The following is a 20,884-nucleotide window of genomic DNA, read 5'->3' as shown; positions in this document are numbered from 1 at the left end:
AAAGCCAAACATAATAGAAAAATAAATAAATAAATAACTGCATAATCTGTCCTAGCACCTTTTTAAACAATAACTACTAACTCATTAGGTGTGTGTGGTATCTACTGAGCAGCACAAAAAATTCAGGCAACTTGGAGTCAGCCAAGACCTGAAAACAATCATTTTCTCTCATTGATTTGCACGGTTTTTTTTTTGTTTTTTTTTTTTTATCCTGACAAATCCCCAAACCCCAGCTTCACAGAAATACAGGGAAAGTAGCACAAGCTAACACTGAAGGTGGGACTAAGCACCTTAAGCTAGTGCAGGCTGGATGGAGAACACTACTGTCTGTCTTTCCCATAAATACAGACATAAAGTGACCCAATGCCCTGTGAGCGTTCACTGTAGTACCCAGGGGACCACAGCCTCACAGCACAACTAACCACAGAGACTACTCGAGAATTCTATGCATCCAGAATGCACAGAGCACTAGCACACAAACAGGCGCAGCCACACACGGCTTCTTCTGTAACCGAAAGCCATGTTTTCCCTGGCTGTGTACACCCACAGCGCATGTTCAAGGGTCCACACATACCGTTTTCTGCCTAAACTCGTGGTTCAGCAAGTGCTGCAGCTCTTGAATGTCATCCATAAGCTGCCTGAACTCTTCCTGCTCTTCAACTGGAACTGACCTAAATACAACAAAACAGATCAAAAAAAGAGTTTGTGCTTGCTTCAACTGGAAAGGTACAAATAAATCCTGTGTCTTTGATAACTAAGTAAAGGCTCTGAGTCCTTGTTTCTTAGTTATATATTTCAAGATGACCCATTTAATACATGACTTTTATCTTCAACTGAAAGAAAAAAATAATCAGATGAAAGCCTTCAGCCCCACATGCACATACCCATCCACTGTCACACCTACTGGAATGACCACAGCATTCCCCTCTTGTCCAGTGCTGATCTCCCTAACATGGCCCTGGCTCTCGGCACCATACATTTTCCAGTACGGGACCAGCCACTCTCCTATGCCACCATCCTTTCCATCAGCACCATCTGTGCTGAGTGGTCTGGTATATCAACTTGACATAAGCTATAAAGTTATCAGAAGAAGGAGCCTCAGCTGAAGAAATGCCTCCTTGAGATCCAGCTCTAAGGCATTTTCTCATTTAATGATCAGTGGAGGAGGGCCCAGCCAATGGTGTGTGGTGCCATCCCTAGGCTGCTGGTCCTGGGTTCTAGAAGGCTGAGCAAGCCAGTAAACAGCACACCTCCATGGCCTCTGCATCAGCTCCTGCATCCTGCCCTGTTAGAGTTCCAGTCCTGACTTCCTTCAGTGGTGAACAGCAGTACTGAAGCATAAGTCAAATAAACCCTTTCTCCTCCCCAACTTGCTCTTTGGTCAATGTGTTTCTTGCAGCAGTAGAAACCCTAAGGAAGACACTATCCAAAGTCTCTTCACACAAAGGTCCAAGTTTACTTTAGACTATCTAAGACATTAGCCATTTATTTTGATTCGCCTTGGCCTGTGTTTCTATACAGCTAACGTTTGTTTATCCTCCTGGTCTGTAAGAACTCTTCAGGCACTAACTAGGGCACAACATGAGCTCTGTCACCACCTTAGTGGGGCTTTGCATCATCTGCTGCAGACAGTTTCTCCCAGCTGTCATTGTTCTTGTGATTTAGTTTGTGATTTTTTTATCATGCTAAATTGTAATGTGTGTCTCTCACTCTCAGTCTCTTAGTTTACTGTTGTCTATAAAGACAATTTTACCAGAGACCTTAAACGGACTACCTCAAAGGCATCAACAGACTAGAATCAAAGAAACCAAATCTACCTGCTCTCAATCAGTGCAGACAGCCACAGAGCAACTAAACCTTACAACAGCAAAGATCAGTACACACTCAGGAGGAACTCTACTTCAAATTTTCATCTTTTTAAAGCGAGCAACAGAGCTAAGCTGGGACTCCCGCTGTAGCTCCTGGGTGGAGAGTGAACAATCCCTCCACACAGGACAAGGCAGGACAAGGCAGGACAGAGCTTTGCTGTGCCATCACAGCGGGTGGGGCAGGTGGACAAGGTACTAACGAGAAAGAATCAATCTGTGTTCAGAAACAGGGACTGAAATGCCCTCCTCCCGTTCTTCAGGAAGACAGTGAGACTTGGTTGGTGTGGACAGGGGCGCTGAAATCAACGACCCACCACTTGATCTGTACCTGGCAACCGCCATCATCCTATTTCTAAAGTCCCCACTTACTCGAGTTTCTCCAGTTTCATCGATGCTTCCTGGTGCACACTCCTTAACTGCTGCATTTTGTCTGCAGAGGATTTCTGTGAATGTAATTTAACCTCATATTAGCATGTTTTAACAGACAAGACTGTATTTAAAAAAAAAAAAAGAAAAGAAAAGAAAGAAAACTACAAAGACTGCAAATTATTTATTCACCATCAAAAAAAAAAAAAAAAAAAAAAAGTTAGGGCCAGGCCCCTAAGAGCATTTGGTTAGCAACCATAAGAACTTGAGTGTGGATTCTCAAAACCTACATAAAGGCTGGGCACGGTGCATGTGTCTGTAACCCTAGCACTGGTGGGCATGCACTGGTGAATCTTGAGAGCCCTTGAGTCAGCCAGACTAGCCCAAATGACAAGCTTCTGGCCCAAAGAGAGACCTTTTGACAGAGCAATAAGGTAGAGAGGCTAGTAGTATGACTGAGAAAGACACTTAATGTCCTGCTCTGGCCTCCACCCAATGGGCATGTACCCACACACTCAAAAGCAAGTATTACACACATACACCCAACACACAAAATAACAACAATAAGTTTAAGTGGGTAGGCATTTATGACAAATGAGTTGAGAACAGTTTTTCTCTCCTTTTCAAAATGCTGGGGTGTAAACTCCGGGTCATGCCCATGTTAGGGACAACCTCTGAGCAGTATTCCCAAGAATTTCTTTACCTAACACAAATGTTGCTAGACACATTCTCAACATGGCTAGACATGTGTTAGATGCTGTTAATTTTCAAGAAAAGCGTCTTTTTGGTCCTGAGCATATGTCTATCTCTTTGAGCCACAGTCATGAATGAAAAGCTATGAAACAACTAACTAAAGCAGTGAATGTAACAGGAACAGAGACCACGATACCCATCCCAACACAGGCAATGCCAGGAAGGGCAGTCATTCAGGTTCCTTAGAAATGAAATGTCCGTGTTGTGTGTCTTTAAAAAATAAGAGTGAACAGGCAAACAAAAGTGAGTGAGTGTATGTGCAATTGAGTGTATGTATGCTTTGGAGAGTCTTCAGAATCAGGAATGTAAGCTTACCTTGACTTGAACTAATAAGTTTTTATCCAGTTCCATGTAGCTGAATCTCAGATCTAAGTGTTTTATGTTACCCTGGTACTAAGAGTCCAGCACTTGCACATTACGAGCAATGGGAATGAATCCCCCAATAACAGTCCATAATCTTCACAAAGGATATCAGTTGTGCAATGAAAAAAACACCCGTCTGTTAAAGTGATGGTGTTGAAGGCTAGGCAGGAAGACTAACATAGACAGTCCAACTTGGCCTTGCTTAAAAAGCAAACGTATTTCAAATGTCTCAGTTATTTGAAGAACACTATGCATCTTTGCAAACGTCAAGAAAAAAACCTTTTTTTAACATAGGGAGTAATGTTTCAACTACAACATTAAAATTCTATCTTCTTTGTTATCAAGAATATATCATTTCAAAATATCATCCCAAAGCTAAAGTCTACTTTGTATAAATATAAAACCAAATTTAATTCTAACAATGATCCAAGAATTGGACCTGTGACAAAATTTCAAAGCAGATTAATAATTCATACATGAGATTGCTGATCTGATGTGTACATATCTAACAAACATACTTAAATCTTACATTTTCCAAAAGAAATTCTGCATACGTCTCCTGGCATGCTTCCCTGAAGTGAATAAAGTTGATAATGGCACTCAAAAACCGCATTGTCCGTTTGCCTTCTAAAATAGAAAACAACACTCTAATCCGTTGAAACAACAGAACGCAAAAACGTATCATTTTTCACCATATGACTTGGCTCACAGCATATAAAACTCAGCCTTTAATGAGGTGCAAAACATCTGTTTTAACTTAGACTGCAATTACCTTTGTGTTTACAAAGGAGGAGAGCATTTGCCCTTAACAGAGAATGCATGGGTCTTATAGAAGCAAGAAGATAAGGTTTGGGAGTTGGAGAGGCCAGAGCAACTAGAATCGGTGAGACAAAGAACTTCAGGACAGAGGCTGTGGAGAGTTAAAGGGTTCTGGAGGTCCTTAAAGAAGTTGGTTCTAATCAATCAGTATGTGGACACAAGAAACAACTAGGCTAAAAGAAGAACCAGAAATAGTTAAAGTGATTAACGAAAGCATCAGTATGGCATAAGATGGCATAAAATTTGTAACCTAAAAAAACACAAAAAGCAAAACCAGAAATATAATCAATCTATAAAAAGAAAAAAATAACAAAATACCTTGGAATAGTGCTAATGACAAATATAGCAAAACGGGTCAGGAAAATGTCTCATTTGTTCAAGAACAAAGTCTTATAAAGAAGATAAGAGGCTGTTCCTAAATATACCCAACTCCAAATCAAAGACACGAAACAGAAGGTATCTGAACTAAGAATTGTGCCGGAACGGATTAGCAAAGCACGTTAGACCTAGAGATGAAAGGTTAATGGAGCAGAAGACTTGGCCATAGACGCTCCTGAGATGAAGGCCAGCAAGGAGAGCAGCCGCCGCCATCTATGAGCAGAGGCAGGACAAACAGCATCCCACGTCTGTGATGAAATCCCACAGAAAGGAGAAAAAAAAGCTACGTTTCGCCTAACAGGAGAGTAAGGTCCAAATCTTATGAAAACTATAAACAGTGAATAAGTCTAAACTGGAAATCAAAACAACAAAAAATTCCCCAGAACCCCATAATACATTCAAGTAGCTAAGTAGTAATAAAATTGAAAAGCAAAGACAAGAAAATAAAACAGACACATTAAATGGAATAAAGATAAGAGTGGATTTGCTTATCAGGAACAAGGGAATCCAGAATATAATGCAGCAATAAATCTTTTCCTTTCCTGTATCTTCAAAAGTTTGTTATTGGTCTTCTCTGTTAATACTGTCTTCAACAGCATCAGCATGCCTTTAAAGCACTGGAAACACTATCAACTTAGAATTCAATAACTAAGAAAATTAGCTTTTAAAACTGAAGGTGAAGCAGGCATGTCAGGACATGCCAGGAATCCAACACTCATGGTACTGAGGCCAGAGGATTTTAATTTCTAGGCTATATAGTAAGACATTGTCTATATAAACAACAAACAAGGAGCCGGACAGATGGCTCAGAAGCCAAGGGCACTTGCTGCTCTTGCAGAGGACCTGAGTTTGGCTCCCAGTGCACCCCTATGCCACTCACAACCACATGTAATTCCAGCTCCAGGGATCCAACAACTTCTGGCCTCCACGGGCACTAGGCATGTACTTGGTACACATCATACATGAAGGCAAAACACACACCAATACACATAAATAAATCTTTTAAAAGCTATTTTTTAAAAATCCAGTTGCCAAAATAAGACAAGAAATGGAGAACATGGAAATACATAAATATTATAAGGAAGAAAAAAAGATTAAAGGTAAATTTAAGCCTGATCATATTTATTATATAATAAATTTATTATAATTTATGTTATTACATTAAATACAAATGAGCCAAATACTCCAATTAAAAGGCAGTGAGGATGAAAAGAATAAACTTACAAAAGATTTCAATATCTGTCTTAATCATTCAACACAACAACTGAAAGAAAATCTGAAGGAACATTAAAACCAACTGGTCCAAACTCGTGGGGTGCTCTACCCAGTGAGGAAATGCAAATGCGTGCTGTGCAACAAACAGTGCAGGCCATGTGGATGCACATGCAGGTCCCCAGACTTGGAACCTGTGCATGCTATTAAAGTGATACATCACAGGACTTCCAGGACACTGGCAGATTATGACACTGTGTCCTCCTGGTATGACGTGCTGCAGTGAGTAACAAGAGTCAGGATAACAAAGACTAGATTAAGACAGGTGGATCTCTGTGAGTTCAAGGCCAGCCTGGTCTGCAGAGTGAGTTCCAGTATAGGCTCCAAAACTATACAGAGAAACCCTGTCTTGAACAAAAAAAGAAAAAGAAAAAAGGGGAACTGAACAAAAAGTAAACAGCATGGGGCTCCAGCTGCCCAGCTCACACATCCGAAATAAAGAGCCAGTCTACATGCACATCAACAGATGAGTGAGTGAAGAAAATGTGGCTGCAGGAACTCGTGCCTGACTTCAAGTATACTTGCTGTAAAGACAAACATCTAGATGAATGGTGCCAGGAAACTGGATATCCATACAGAATGACGCCAGAGCCTAGAGAATAGTATCCCAGAAATGGGGTCAATTGATGTCTCACATACATCTTCATTTTTCACAAGCTTTCCACTCACGGCAAAATCTGAGTAGGGATTAGGTAGTTCTCCAGAGGCCTTCCATCAGTCTCTCTCTGCCATCTGCATCAGTGGCATTTTTGTTAGGATTGAGGCATCATTATCACTCCGTACTTAGATGTGCTAGCTGCCGTTGTATTGTCTGTGGGGTGTGACTGCAGGATGGCGTACACGTACCACCACTGCAGTAACACACAGAAGCTTCGTTGGCCTAAAAAGCTTGTGTTCTAGCTAACTGCTCCTCTTTCTCCACTGAGCCTCACAATCACCCATTTTTTTCTCTCTTTCTGTCTCCAGTGTTTTGTCTTTTACACGTCATATAGCTATGTAGCCTTTTCAGATTGGCTCCTTTTATTTATAATACACACTTGTGGTTTCTCCATGTCTTCTCACAGGTTGAGAGCTCATTGCCACTTAGCACTAAATAACATTCCACTGCCTGGATGTAGTTTATTTACTGACCCATTGAAAGACAGGATGGTGTCTGCCAGTTAGAAACTGTGAACAAAGCTGCTACCAGCTTCTCTGTATGTGATTGTATGTCAACGCAGTTTGAATTCCTTTGCGTAGATACCAAGAAGCCCGACTACTGGATCATACGGTAAGAACAAGTTTCATTTTGTTAGAAACTGCCAAAGCGGCCATGCCTCTGTGCACTGCGGTAGCAAAGAACTCAGGAGCCTACCATCCCGAGTCCTTCTCAACACTTCAGACTGCTGGGTTTTGGAGTGTTGTCAGTCTTAATAGGTATGCAGAGTATGTGCATTGATTTTTTTTATAAAAAGTATCAAAGTAATTTAACAGGGAAAGGGTAATGTTTCTACAAGTAGTGCAAGATTAATAACACATACAAAAGGGGAAACAGGAAGGGTGACTCACACCATATATAACAATCAAAACATTAAACAAGCAAGACAACACCCACCAAGCACTCGGAGGCAAATCTCAGCAACTTCGATTAAGCTAAGATTTCTCAGAACGACATACAAATTTATTCTTCAAAAATCAATTAAAATGTTCAAAACTGAAATTTTGCGTAACTATATAATTGAAAAGGCAAATAACAGAGTAGCAGAAAAGACCTGCATAATCAGCTGATAATTTATTTGAAATCAGCTGATAATTTATCTGAAGTGTCTATAAGATAAATAGACAAGGCGCTGGACGGATGCTCAGAGGTTAAGAGCACTGCTCTTCCAGACGACTCAGGTTTGATTCCCAGCACCCACATGGCACCTCACAACCACCTATAAGACCAGTTCCAAAGATTCTGACACCCTCCTCTGAACTCTGTGGGCAATGTACACATGCAGTACACAGGAATACATGCAAGCAAAATACCCATACACATATTTTTTTAAATTTAAAAAATAGACTAATGATTTGAAAAGAACTTTGTCAAAGATGACATATCACCATAAAGACGACATATCACCGTAAATAAGCATATGAAAATATGCTCAGTTATATTAGTCATCAAGGAAAAGTAAACTAAAATCACTACATACCCAGCGAATGGTGAAAATTAAAAACATATACTACTCAAACCATGGGGGATACGGCACAATGGAAACTATTGTATATTGCCAATGGGATGCAGCCACTTTGAAAAAGTTTGGTAACTTCTTAAAAAGCGAGACATGCACTTATCACACAGGCTAGATTTTCTACTCTTCAGTATTTATACAGAGAAATGAAATCACATCCACACACTTATAAATATGAATATTCACAGCTGCTTTGCCAATAATGGCCAAACATTAGAAACAATTCACATGCCTACTAATTGGTAGATGGATGGACAAACTGTGCCATACACTTACATGAGAACACTGCAAAGGCAAAAGAAACAAAGGACTAATAAATTCGGTTAATATGCACAAACGTCAAAAGCACTGTTCAAAGAAGCCAGACAGAAATGACTGTGCTCTGCTATGACTCCGTCACATTAAAGCTGATGCAAAGGCAAAGTGAAAGAAACACATCGGTGCTGTCAGAGAATGGTGGCCACAGGGAACTGACTGCAAATAACAAGACGCTTCTGTGGGTCGTGGAAATATTATGCACGGTTACAGCAGTGTAGTATCAGTGCTACAATACAAGCTTCTCATGGATAAAATATAATTGCTAATTTCATAACTTTGGCCAGATTAACTCACTATGCAACATCACACCCGCACATCATTTGTATCTGGACTCCCAATTTTTAAATGTAACCTCATGATTGCATTGCCTTCAAAACAAAATGAGCTCACAACTGGATCTGGCCCTTTTTCTTACAGGTCTTCATCACCAGCATCCTCTTAGACCTGCAGCTGGGCTCAGCAGCCTCAAGCCTCAGCTCAACCATCTTTGTAGTTTTTAGCCTTCTGAGGGAAATGGACCTGCTCTGCCCATCATATGCACTGTTTCTCACCATAACCCACCTCCCAAGGCAGGCAGACAATCTCTGCCCTTCTTGTACTGTGTCACTTAGTGGGGTTGGTGCTTGCCACATTTCTTAAACAAAGTCCAGTGAGTTTTAGGAGCATCTATCATGTGTGGCAAGTGATATCAACACAGAAATAAAGTTATCTTCCAAAATTTTAGGAAAATTTAAAAAATAAGGAGCTTTAAGAAAAATCAATTTAAAAAACAGCTTTCTAGAGATCTATAAGGACAAAAAAGCAATACTTTTCTAAAAGATCTTTCATATCGTTTTCTTTTACATTTATTGGCAGAAAGGGAAAATGGTGAATTAAATAATTGGAAATGTACTTACTTGGATACAGAAGATCAGAGAACTCAAAGTCATTCACTCGGCAGATGGGCATAAAGGAGGCCCTTTAGGATGCAGAACAGTGAAGAGCAAGGTGTTAGGTGCTACACCATGAACGCAAACATCTTACTTTCAAACCTATTTGTCAGTGTTCAAGAGCCAAGTCAGGTCAGAAGTCTACTGCAGTGCAGTCCTGCGGCATTGAAATCTACTTCTATATTGCATTAGTATTGTTTTTTCTGCATGTTACATCAACATTCATGCAGTATCAAGGTAGTTAGACTAATAAACAGCATATATTCTTGGTGATTCTAAGACTCTTCAAGAACGCAAAGCTACCAAACAATTCCAGACTTAGAGCACCTTAGAATGTCATGTGAGAGCATTCTGAAGAGTGCCAGAGGAAAAGACTGAATGCATGTGAGAACTCCGAACACACAGGAGATAAAGGGAGCAAGCTGTTCTTTCACGAAGATAATACCATTAGTCAATTTAATGTAATGTAGATTAAAAAAAGATCACCCTTTACTCACAGATGAGAGTATAAATTGGTGATTGGTAAAAAGCCCTCCATTAGTTGTGGATACATGACTTCTACGTTCACCGGCATCTGAATGAAATAAATCATGAAATCTAAGACACAAGTCAATTAGACGAAATGAGAGGAATCTTCAATTATAAGAAATCTTAATCACAGGAAATGATCAAACGATAGATATTAATTCATTACCACTAAATCTGAAAACAACACAACTCCTAATGCACAGCTAGAGTTGACAGTAATATATGATGCTCAGTTCTCAGTGGGCACTTAATGAAGACTTTTAAGGGCAGAGAAATAACATCAGACCTTAAGCTAGGCACTTGACTTTGTTGTTCTCTTAACTGTTATAACCCTACTTTAGAGGGACACCTCATTTTGTAAAGAAACAACACCTTTGCAAAGTTCCATAGTAAACACAGGGCAAAAATCTTACATCTTTAAAAACATCCAATCATAAGCTAAGAGTGTCTGTAATACAAGCAAGCACACAGGAAGATCATGAGTTCAAGGACAGTCTGGGTTATCAAAACAGTAAAAAATATAGAGCCTGATGAGACCCCGCAGACATTCCATCTTCACGGATCCTCAGACAAATGCCCTGATAATTTCATCACAAAACATGGTCGAGAGAAGCTGTCTTTCTGACTAGAACTACATCGTTTGCCTCATTTCAACTGCTTCAACCTTACTATCTTCTATTTTAATGTCAGAGTCCTTTCTACAAAACATTTGTTTTTCTAAAGACTTGGTAGTTGTTTATTAAAGTCTCTGAAGCCAGAACTACACATCTGTGGACAAACTATATAGAATCAGTAATTTCCAGGTGCCACTGGATCTTCCATTAGTTTTCATCTTACTAAAGAGTCTCACGTAAGCTACTATTTATTACATCTAAAAGTCTTCTCTAAGGGACAGCAATTTTATGTAAGCCTTTAGATTTGTTGGAAATAAAGTCAAACACTTTGTATCCTTTTGGGCAGAGTACATTGTGAGCAGAACTGCTGTAAACATAAACACAAAACACTTTTATCTCCTAACTCACCATGTAGAAGTGCTCCGGCCGGATCCCATACACTATCTGTAAGGCTCTCATGTAGATAGTGTGCAAGACCTCAGGCTACAAGAGAAAACTACAGTCAGTGGTTTAGAGAGCTGTGTCATTACCACCATCACCATCAAATGCTGCAGTCAATGAATGCAAAGAGAAACGGTGAGAAAATCACCCGGTTTCCCTCGAAAAACCTCATAATTTCTCCACATTTTTGGATACCTTATGGTACATACCAATTTGTTCATATGTAGTGAATAAACAAGGACATTGGTTACTTATAAATGAGAGTTAGTCTATCCAAATCCAATCCAATCAATCGACCTAGCCCAGACAGGGTAGACAGGTGAGTCTTCCTGAACTCTGTCAGGAATGAGGAAATGCTGGACCACTCAAGATTTGATTTTTACTTTTTAAAGAAAGATCACTTAGACTGTCCTGCTGCTATGGATAGAAGGTCAACTCAGATTTCAGTTTAGCTGCAACACTTGGAATAATGTCTATGAAAGTAAATGGAGAAATAGCAGGATTTAAAACCCTTGTCTTTTAAGTCAGTAGATCCCAAATGCTGGCCCGAGAACCTGTCCGCCTTGCATTCAAGTTCCTTAGGTGAACAGAAAGGCCTGAACTATGGTGGAAAGGTGGCAATGTTTTCCTAAAGCTGTATTACTGCCTTAAAGGCCTATCACTCACTCTGGCCATTCTTTCCATTTCAAAGAACTCAAGTGCACTGAGATAAACAATTTTGCATTCTGTATGATAAAAGAAGCCTTCCCATATTATAACTTCAAGGCCAACACAGGAAACTGGAGGGAGACTTTGGGATTTTGCTGCGACACATAAATAGCTCATTTTTGCATTTAATAACCAAACACATAAAGAATAACACCTGTCAAAATAAGTCAATTCCCGCCTGGGGCATAATGTAAGAAAATTAATCTGTATGCTTCCAAAGAAGACTGTTTTTAAGCATGCGTGTGTAGAAAACCACTTGGAATAAATCCTGTCAAGCTCTCCAATAAATGATGCCCTCATACCACCACTCCAGTAATATAAAAAATTTAATATACTTTAATATACCTATGTTTTAAAGCCTTTTTTTCTTTAAGGAAAACAGCTGTATTAAAGAACCGAGTTCCCAATGGGGTGAAGAAGTTGCCCCACATATAAACTTCATGTTATTTTAAAATTACACCAGGTGAGAGATTTTCCTCTAGATTAAAAATGACTGGCCCACAACAAATAAGAGGGCACTCGCCTTCCTTCCCACACTACAGACCCAGTAGATTACTTTATTCATAAATATTAGGATCTCCATGTAAAGACAAGTGCATTCACCTTTGGGTTTGGATAGAGATCATTCTTAGAGAGGTTTTTGCCATCAGCTCCCGTTAGTATTTTATTTCGAATATGAACCACAATCTCAGTTACATTGTATCTGGGGAACGACAGAGTCTCCATTCTGAGGTCTCCTCCTAGTTTAAAGAAGAAAAAACAAAGATCAGAGATATGCACAATGAATAGTCCTTATAATCTGCAAGTTAGTACTTAGGGAAAAATGAACAAGCTGTGCTTGAACTGTTCACAGTAGTACTATCATCGAATATCTGAATTAGGTAAAGAATTTTAAGCTAGGCATGGTAATGCATCCTGGTGACCCCCAACACTTAGGAGGTAGAGGCAGGAGAATCAGAAATTCAAGGTAACAATTACAAGTAAAATTCAAGGCTAGACTGACTGTCCTGTCTCAAAACAAGATGAATGTTATTCACACACACACACAAACACACACTGAAAGAAAGGTGTTTTATCCTAAAGTAATTTTTATGACAAAGTAATAGTCATTTCCTGTTAATTTTTCTAACATTCTATTCCATAAGGGATAGAGGCTTTGAGTTGACACACAGTAGGAAAATCATGTTGGCTTCTTTTTACACGAGGGCCAGGGCATTTCACAAGGCACTGAGAGCTACTTCTCAAAGCAGAAGACAGGCGGCAGCAGAAGCTAAATATAAGCAATGCTAACACAAGGCAGAAAATAAAAATGCACTCTGATTTGATATTACACTCAATACACACACAGGAAGATGGCTAATAAGATTTAAGACGCAAGCAGGGGTGAGAGCTGGGGCAGAGGGAAAGGAAGATGTAGAGGGAGAGTGGAAAGAGAGGCTTTAATTTAAGGCAGGAATCCCTTTCACCAGAGCAAGAACTTAAAACACATAAACTAGCAAAAACCCATTTGTCCTAATGTGTGCAGATAATAGATTATTCCTACTGGTGTCCTCTTAAAATAGTACTTGTCATAATTCTGTCTCCCTTACACACCCCAGAGCACAACTGGCAACGTTTGGAGATATTTTTAGTTGTCAAGACAAGAATGCAAGGGCTAGAGGCCAGGCATTCTGCCAAATACTCTCCAATGCTTTGGGTGGCTTCCACTGTGGAGGTGTCTGTCCAAAAGGCCACTACTTCCCAAAGTGAGCAGAGACCCAGAGTGAACATAATTCAGTTCCGCAAATGAACTGAAGTGGCTTACAAGTTTTGAAATCGACTTTAGGCTCTCACTGTTTCTTACAAACAATTATGGCTAAAAAAGAAGCTCCAACTACTTGCCTATCATCCCAATAAAAGGATGCCACCCTAAAACATGGTTGTTAAATAGCGCCCTGATTCTGACCCCCTCTCAACATCACAGTCCCCAGGAACTCCAAAGGCTATTTCCTTCTACTCTAGTGTGTCTCTAATAAGTAGAAGACACTTCCCCACACCACTGAGAAATGCTGCTGTAACCTCATTACTGATCCTATTTTTAGACACTGTAACTGCATAGAATGCATTAACCCCTATTTACAGGACATTGCTATTGAAGAATATTATTTTAAGTTGTGTTACTTTTGTTTATGTTGCATTTGTTTAATTCTGTGAAGCTGTGTTACTGTGCCTGTCTAAAACACCTGATGGTCTAAGAAAGAACTGGCCAATAGCAAGGCAGGAGAAAGGATAAGCAGGGCTGGCAGGCAGAGAGAATATATAGAGGGAGAAATCTGGAAAGGGAGATCTAGAAGAAGCCAGAGGAGGGGAGGACACCAGGGTCCAGCCACCCAGCTACACAACCAGCAAGCCACAGAGTAAGGGTAAGATTTACAGAAGTAATAGAATGGGAAAAGCCCAGAGGCAAAAGTGTAGTGGGGGGGTAAACTACAAAATGCCTCTGTGTATTTATTTGGGAGCTGGGTGGTGAGCCCCCAAAAGAGTGTAAAAAAAAAAAAAAAAAAAAAAAAAAAAACCAACAACACATTGCTTTCAAAAATATGAAGAAAGCTGTGATGTCCCTTCTAAGTCTTCTCTGCTACAAGATTAAATACTACTTCCTTACATGTGGCCACTCCTTTATGAAACTATTTTGGAAACCTTACCATTTTGAGAGAGAAGAATACACATTTTCCTACTCCAACAAAAATCAGTACAGACTTGTACCTAAACTGGAGTAGTTTTTGGCAGTACTATCAGGCAGGTAATAATTCTGAAGTGGCCGTCACTAGGCGTCCCATCATTAAGTTCTGACACTCCCTCCAGGTCAATGACGTCAGAACCCACAGATGAGCCCCCCCACCCCCCCAACCATCCCCTTGGACACTATGGTCACAAGCCCAGGCCATTTTACTTATGCTTCCGGCAGCCTACCCTACACTGTAGTTCCTACCACGACCCCCTGGGGTCTGATTCATCTCTAGAGTGGCTCAGGCACATATTAGGAGGGATGAACAGCAGATGAAGAGACAACCAGGGCCAGGAGGAGGGAAGGACTTGGAACCTCTAGGAACTACAAAGTGTCTGGCTACCCAAGAGTTCCTCAAAATCAGCCCTTTGGGGATTCTACAAAAGTTTTATCATGTAGGCATGACTAATTTTATCAATGCCAACAATTTCCAGTCTCTCCCTTCCCCAGGATCAGGGGACAGGGGCTGAATGTCCTAACCCCATAGGATTGCCTTAGTTTTCTGGTAAACTACTCCCCACTGCCCCCCCACTCCCCATGCCCAAGGGACCAGAGGCTGCCAGGCAACAGCTAACCATTAACATATAAAAGTTCACTTATCTCCAGGCAGTGGTGGTACATGCCTCTAATTCCAGCACTCGGGAGGCAGAGGCAGGCGGATCTCTGTGAGTTCAAGGCCAGCCTGGGCTACAGAGTGAGTTCCAGGAAAGATGAAAAGCTACATAGAGAAACCCTGTCTCAAAAAACCAAAAGAAGTTCACTTATCACTGTGACCATTCCCAGGATTTGGGGATCTGTACACCAAGAACTTTGGACAACGACAAAATGTATATTTCACACTCTCATACTGTCCTATTTAAATTACCCCTGAAATACTTTGTCAATATCTTTGATAAGTTTTAAGCCTCCCTCTCTGCTGTCACAACAAGCCGAATCAGACCAAATCTGGAAAAGCCCAGGTTTAATGGGTAAAGCACTCCTGGGTGATTCCCTGGCCCCAGAGAGGAGAAGGGAAGGAGAATGGAAGAACCACGAGTCTGTTTATATATCCCCTGTGGATGCTGCTTATATATCTCCTGTGGTAGTCATCCTGAGCCTCTCTGGGGGAGGAGCAGTGTTTGGCGGGCTCTGAAGCTGTGTGAGGTGGAGCTCCCACCCAAACAATCTTCCCTTGTGCTGGTCTATGTTTGTGTGTGTGGAGGTCCACGTGGACCAGAGGCAGTCTCTAATTTTGTTTCTCAAATACCATTCCCCTTATTTATTTAGATATGGATTTATTGATTTATTTATTTATTTATTTAAATATATGGTCTCATAGGCCTAGAAGTCACCAGGTAGGCTAAACTGACTAACCTGTAACACAAATTTCAAAAGGTCTTATTAATAAAACAAACAAACCCGGAGCCAGATATCGGGGTGAACACTGAAAGATCAGAGAAACATAATAAGCCACAGTCAACCTCACCTTGCCTTGTTTCCTCAGACTGAAAGCCTCTGAGTCCTCACTGGAATGGATCTCAGCTGAACTCCTGCTAAAAAGCCTCTAGTTCCTGATCCTCACGCCTTTATATACCTTTCTGCTTCCTGTCATCACCTCCTGGGATTAAAGGCGTGTGTCCTTCCCAAGCAAATACATGAGATCTCAAGTGTTGGCATTAAAGGCCTGTGCCAGCACACCGGGCTCTGTTCTTGAACTCACAGAGATCCAGAGGCATCTCTGCCTCCTAAATGATAAGATTAAATGATAAGATGTGTGCCACCACGCCTGATATCTATGTCTAATTTGGTGGCTGGCTCTGTTCTCTGATCCCCAGATAAGTTTTATTGGGCTGCACAAATAAAATATCACCACAATGACGAGCAGACATCTGTCTGTCTCCATCTCCACAATGTTGAGAACTATCTGACCATGCCCAGAACTTAAAACAAAAGGTCCTGCCTTTCCTAATTGAGCTATTTCCACAGATAGTCAATATCTTCTTAAAACATAATACCAAATGAATTCAACACTCCAGATCCAGTCAATCTAGGGCAGAGTATTAATACAGCAAGGAATGACCTCTACTGATTGTGGGTAACTGTAGCACTCATGTAGAAATACATTTACAGTCCAGTGAAAGAAACGCTAAGAGCTTCAACATGGCCCTCTTATGTGAGCCTGGATTTCCCCCCCCCACACACACTCTTCTTACATCAATATTTGAACTTTAAGCTATTTTCATTTTCTACTACTGAATTTCATAATTGCAAACTTTTGTTTCAGAGATAGGATCATCTCAGATCTAGATTTGGACCCTTCACACATTAGCTCTCTATTTCAGTATAAATTATAAATGTACGGGAAAGTAAATTATCCTACCACAAGTATAGTAGTTTGGTATGTTTCAAGAAACTACAGCCCTCTGCAGACTCAGGAATGGCTCAGCAAGGTCCTTCTGTAGAAAGAAGTTTATGGATATTTACAATAGAAATGTGCAGACACAGGCAGAGGCTCCTCCACAGTACAGCTCCCTCTCTATAGAGGAAAGATCTCTGCACAAGAAAAGACTATTTCTGATCCCTGCCCAGGTACAGATGACATGGGAGAGACTTCATCAGTAGAACAATACAGCCTCCCTTCACTGTGCACCTCCTCCAGCCACAGTTCCAAATCCTCAGGCACTTCCTATCCTCTGACCAATCTCTTTATAATCAGCCAGTCTAGTCCCCCTTGTGTTAGGCACATATTAGATTCTGGGTTGTCGTCCCCCCCTCCCCCCAATATTCTGAGGTCAGTTTATTTCATGGATTAACATGATGAAGCTTTCAGAGGGAAAAGAGTAAATAAGCATTCAATACGTTTCATCTAAGTCTTGGTTTTTGAAACGGTTCATAAAACCATTACAAAGAGGACACTTGCTAAAGCAAGCTACACCTGGATTAGAGATTTTAACAGGGCAGTAAGTCTAAAATATCTTCATGATTATTATCACACACAGTCCTTCTGCTGATGTGATGTACACTGCCCTGGAGTTAATCCTTATAAAACATCAAATCCTCACAAATGTACAATTGGCTTACCTACCACACAGATTTCAATCTTTTCCACTGAAGTTTCTAAAGCCTTTAATAATCTAATGCTCTTTCTGGTTCAAGTTAATCCCTTCAAGACTTCTCCTAAACTTCCAATGCCTCATCACACCTGCGTAGAAATCTCTGCAGAGTTTCCCAATCTAAAGCTACCAAGAGGCTTACACCTGCAATTAGTGGGCATAATGACCTCTTCTCATATCCGAATTCTCAGTCTTTCACAGTTCCAATTCATTCATGTGTATGTGTGTGTGTGTGTGTGTGTGTGTGTGTGTGTGTGTGTGCACAGAAAGAGGAGGAGGCCTTTAGTTTGAGTTCATAGGTCAGACTAAAGTAATTTATATACAGTAAAATGACTCTGACATGCTAGCTCAAGTAGGGCAGATTTCCGCTACTGGCTCCTCTTTCTCCTTTATTTGTAACACTACAATGCAAGGCACAGCATGCACTGGAATAGCTGTTAAATTTTATACATTAGGTTTGGAAATGCAAAACTAAGCAAGTAACTCCCAATTTTAATGAATTAAATAAGAAAGTTCCTGAAAATCGTGGGGAGGGCCTACTGTTACACACGAGTAGAGCCATGTACACTCAGCTCCCTGATTTTGGGTTAAGTATGACATCTTCGCCTTCTGATTCATGATTCTGGGTGTAATCAAGAGATGGAGCAATGGGGGTACCTAGAAAACTGACCTGCATTCACCACGAAACAAGTCCCACTGATACCACTCCTGCGGCTCACACCTGTAATTTCAGCATTCGGGAGTTGGAAGCGATAGGATTAGGAGTTCAAAACAAGCCTCAGGTACATGGTGAGTTCCAGGACAACTTTGATTCTTTAGACCCTGTCTCAAGTCAACACACAGAAGCTTAAGTCAGCGAACCCAGGCGCCCCGAGCCTAGGCCTCCTCCCGCTCCTCCGGCGGCCGCTCGCACTCACCTGCGGTCGCAGCAGCTCTCAGACGACTGGAGACAAGCGAAATAACAAACCCAAAGCCTCCAACTGTGGTCACTTTTCAAACCAGCCGCCTTCCCGTGCGAGGCCCGCCCCTTTCCGCAGAGCGCGCTTCCTCCGCGACGGGTGCCCGGAGGGCTCAGAAGATCCACGGTGGGTGGGGCTTGATGTGCGGCGCGGCAAGCCTGGCCCCAGGCCGGCGGAACCATTGTTCAGGGAGTTGGCTTCTAGTCGGAACTGTGACTCCGCTGGACAGAGGAGCACAGCTGCTGGGGGGCGGAGTTCCGGGCGGTGTTTACTCGGTTGTCGGTGACTTCCTCCGGAACTTTATGGCGGGTGTCCCGTTTAGCGAGCAGACGGTTTCTGCGTCCTTCTATTAGGCTCTGAGAGTACAGTGGGTAAAGGATGTGTTGTCTCTACTGAATCAAAAACATTGTAGAGAAACCTGCTGTAATAGTAACAATGTCCCTGCCTGATAAGCGTTGACGGGGTCAGATTCTGCCTTGCTCATTTCACTTAAGGGTCAAGAAAGCTTGGGACGGGAACATGAGTGGGTGGATACGCGTTGTTATTTTGCCTTAGAAAGAACGCTCTACGTTAAAGAGATTGCGTGAGTGACCCAAAGCCACCCACAGGAGTTCAAAAGCAGTCTAGCCGTAATTTGGGTACAAAGGACCTGAGTCCTCTGTAAGCAAGGCTTGTAGAGATGGGAGGTCTAATAGTTCATCTTGTTATGACCAAATATCGGGGACCCCCAAAAGACCACCACGGACACCGAATCCCATATTTAAAAGCAAAGAGCCTTCATTTTCCAGCTCTGAGCTAGGAGGTCCCTCTGTCTGTAAAAGCAGAGAGCTGTGAGCCCAGCCAGGGTAGGTTTGTTTGTTTGTTTGTTTGTTTGTTTGTTTGTTTGTTTGTTTGTTTTATCATAGCAGAGGTTGGGGTGAGGAGATTTCCAGGGTGTACATGTGCATGTGCATGGCAGAAGAAAACCTTGCATGAGTGACATCCTTGGAGACACCATATACTTTCTTTGAGATAGGTCCTCTAAGTGGCCCGCAGCTCACCAATCAGGCTAGACTGAGCCAACAGTGAGCTCTAGGGATGCCTACCTCCTCCTTCCCAGTACTGGGATTACAAGTGCATGCCACCATGACAGGCTGCTGGGGAACTAGTGCAGGCCTCATGCTTGTGAAGCAAGCCCTTTTCACCTTACTGACTTGTAGAGACCCACAGAGGTTTCCTAGTGAGAAATTATTCAGGGTCCGAAAATCTGAGCTTGCTTTACCCAGCTGGGCTGCATAAGGGAATGATTTGACCACGGGCCAGTTTACCAGGTGTTTGGAATAATAAATACCTAGTAAGTGACTGAGTTTTCTTGCTTAAGCACCTTTACAACTGAGGTGCCATTTTCTGCTTTGGGTAACATAGGTTCACTTGGGAAGTGACTGGTGGTTTCATTTTCTAGTAGATCTACTTCTGGATGCCTGTGAAACACACCTGATAATATCCAGATAATGACAATCAGTTAAATAATGTGAAACTCGAGGGACATCAGAGGTGGAGTTTTTCCATACAAAAAACCCAAACAAACAAAACCTACTTCATATCATCTGTGTTGTGTCTGTCTCCTCTCTTCCTGCAGTCTCGTTCCTAATAGTCTAGGTTCCCAGCACCTAACACCATACCTTCTATCCGCTGATGCGCAGTGTTTGTTAATGAAGTGAATAATTTTCTTAAAAATATCTGTGGAGGGGCCCCCAAACAGCTTGACTACACAGCTGCCATGACAGGCTTAGAGGCCCAGACACAGCTTCTGTGACAGGCTTACTGGCAGGCAACACCCAGATCCAGGAAATGTTATAAGCTGACCCCACCCAGGGATCCACCAAGGGATAGGGAAGTACCTAAAGCTAATCAGGGCCCTGAACCCTGAAAATCCCCTCACCCCAACCTCTGCTATGATAAAAAGCCTACCCTGCCTGGGCTTAGGGCTCAGCTCTGCTCAACGCTGCATCAGACAGGTAGAGGGACCAAGCCCCCGAGCTTAAAATAAAGGATCTTTGCTTTTACATGTGGGATTCGGTCTCCATGGTAGTCTTTTGGGGGTCCCCACAATCTGGGCATAACAAACAACAAAACCCTTTTTCCTTCCTTTCTTCCTTTTTTCCTTCCTTCCTTCCTTCCTTTATTTTGTGTGGTGTGCGTGCGTGCGTGCGTGCGTGCGTGCGTGCGTGCGTGCGTGCGTGTGTGTGTGTGTGTGTGTGTGTGTGTGTGTGTGTAGATCAGAGGACAGCTTTCAAGAGTTGGTTCTCTCTTCCCACTGTGTGGGGTCCAGGGAAGAAAAGGAAGTCATAGGATTTAGTTAAGTGCCTTTACCCATGAAGTTGTCTTGTTAGCCCAAGAATCACTTTTTAAAATGTGGTGCCTCTGACAGGAGAAAGAAACTGTAAAAAGCCTCAAAACCATTTTTTAAAAAATATGTGCACTTTGATTCTATTTGCCCTCCCAATGCATTTA

General features: G+C 41.7%; 1 protein-coding gene across 2 annotated transcripts in view; it reads right to left on the bottom strand.

Moving 5' to 3' along the window:
* The window catches only part of Nuf2 (NUF2 component of NDC80 kinetochore complex), a 29,926-nt gene extending 11,384 nt beyond the window's left edge, over positions 1–18,542 (bottom strand). The window contains exons 1-10 of one of the 2 annotated variants that reach the window (XM_059280870.1): positions 18,350–18,542; positions 18,103–18,254; positions 16,700–16,775; positions 12,177–12,313; positions 10,833–10,907; positions 9,780–9,856; positions 9,250–9,311; positions 3,880–3,977; positions 2,238–2,311; positions 575–671 (exon numbers count right to left, since the gene is read on the bottom strand). In XM_059280870.1, the coding sequence (XP_059136853.1) occupies positions 575–671; positions 2,238–2,311; positions 3,880–3,977; positions 9,250–9,311; positions 9,780–9,856; positions 10,833–10,907; positions 12,177–12,299 (606 nt within the window). In that variant the 5' untranslated portion in view covers positions 12,300–12,313; positions 16,700–16,775; positions 18,103–18,254; positions 18,350–18,542. The remainder of the gene's footprint in view (positions 1–574; positions 672–2,237; positions 2,312–3,879; positions 3,978–9,249; positions 9,312–9,779; positions 9,857–10,832; positions 10,908–12,176; positions 12,314–16,699; positions 16,776–18,102; positions 18,255–18,349) is intronic. The other variant, XM_059280869.1, reaches the window with a different exon arrangement.
* Positions 18,543–20,884: the final 2,342 nt, after the last annotated feature.

The sequence above is a fragment of the Peromyscus eremicus genome, chromosome 15 (genome assembly GCF_949786415.1).
Source record: "Peromyscus eremicus chromosome 15, PerEre_H2_v1, whole genome shotgun sequence".
NCBI classification, from domain to species: Eukaryota; Metazoa; Chordata; class Mammalia; order Rodentia; family Cricetidae; genus Peromyscus; species Peromyscus eremicus.
The sequence above is the reverse complement of the archived record's forward strand: the minus strand, read 5'-3'. Positions and strand labels throughout refer to the sequence as shown.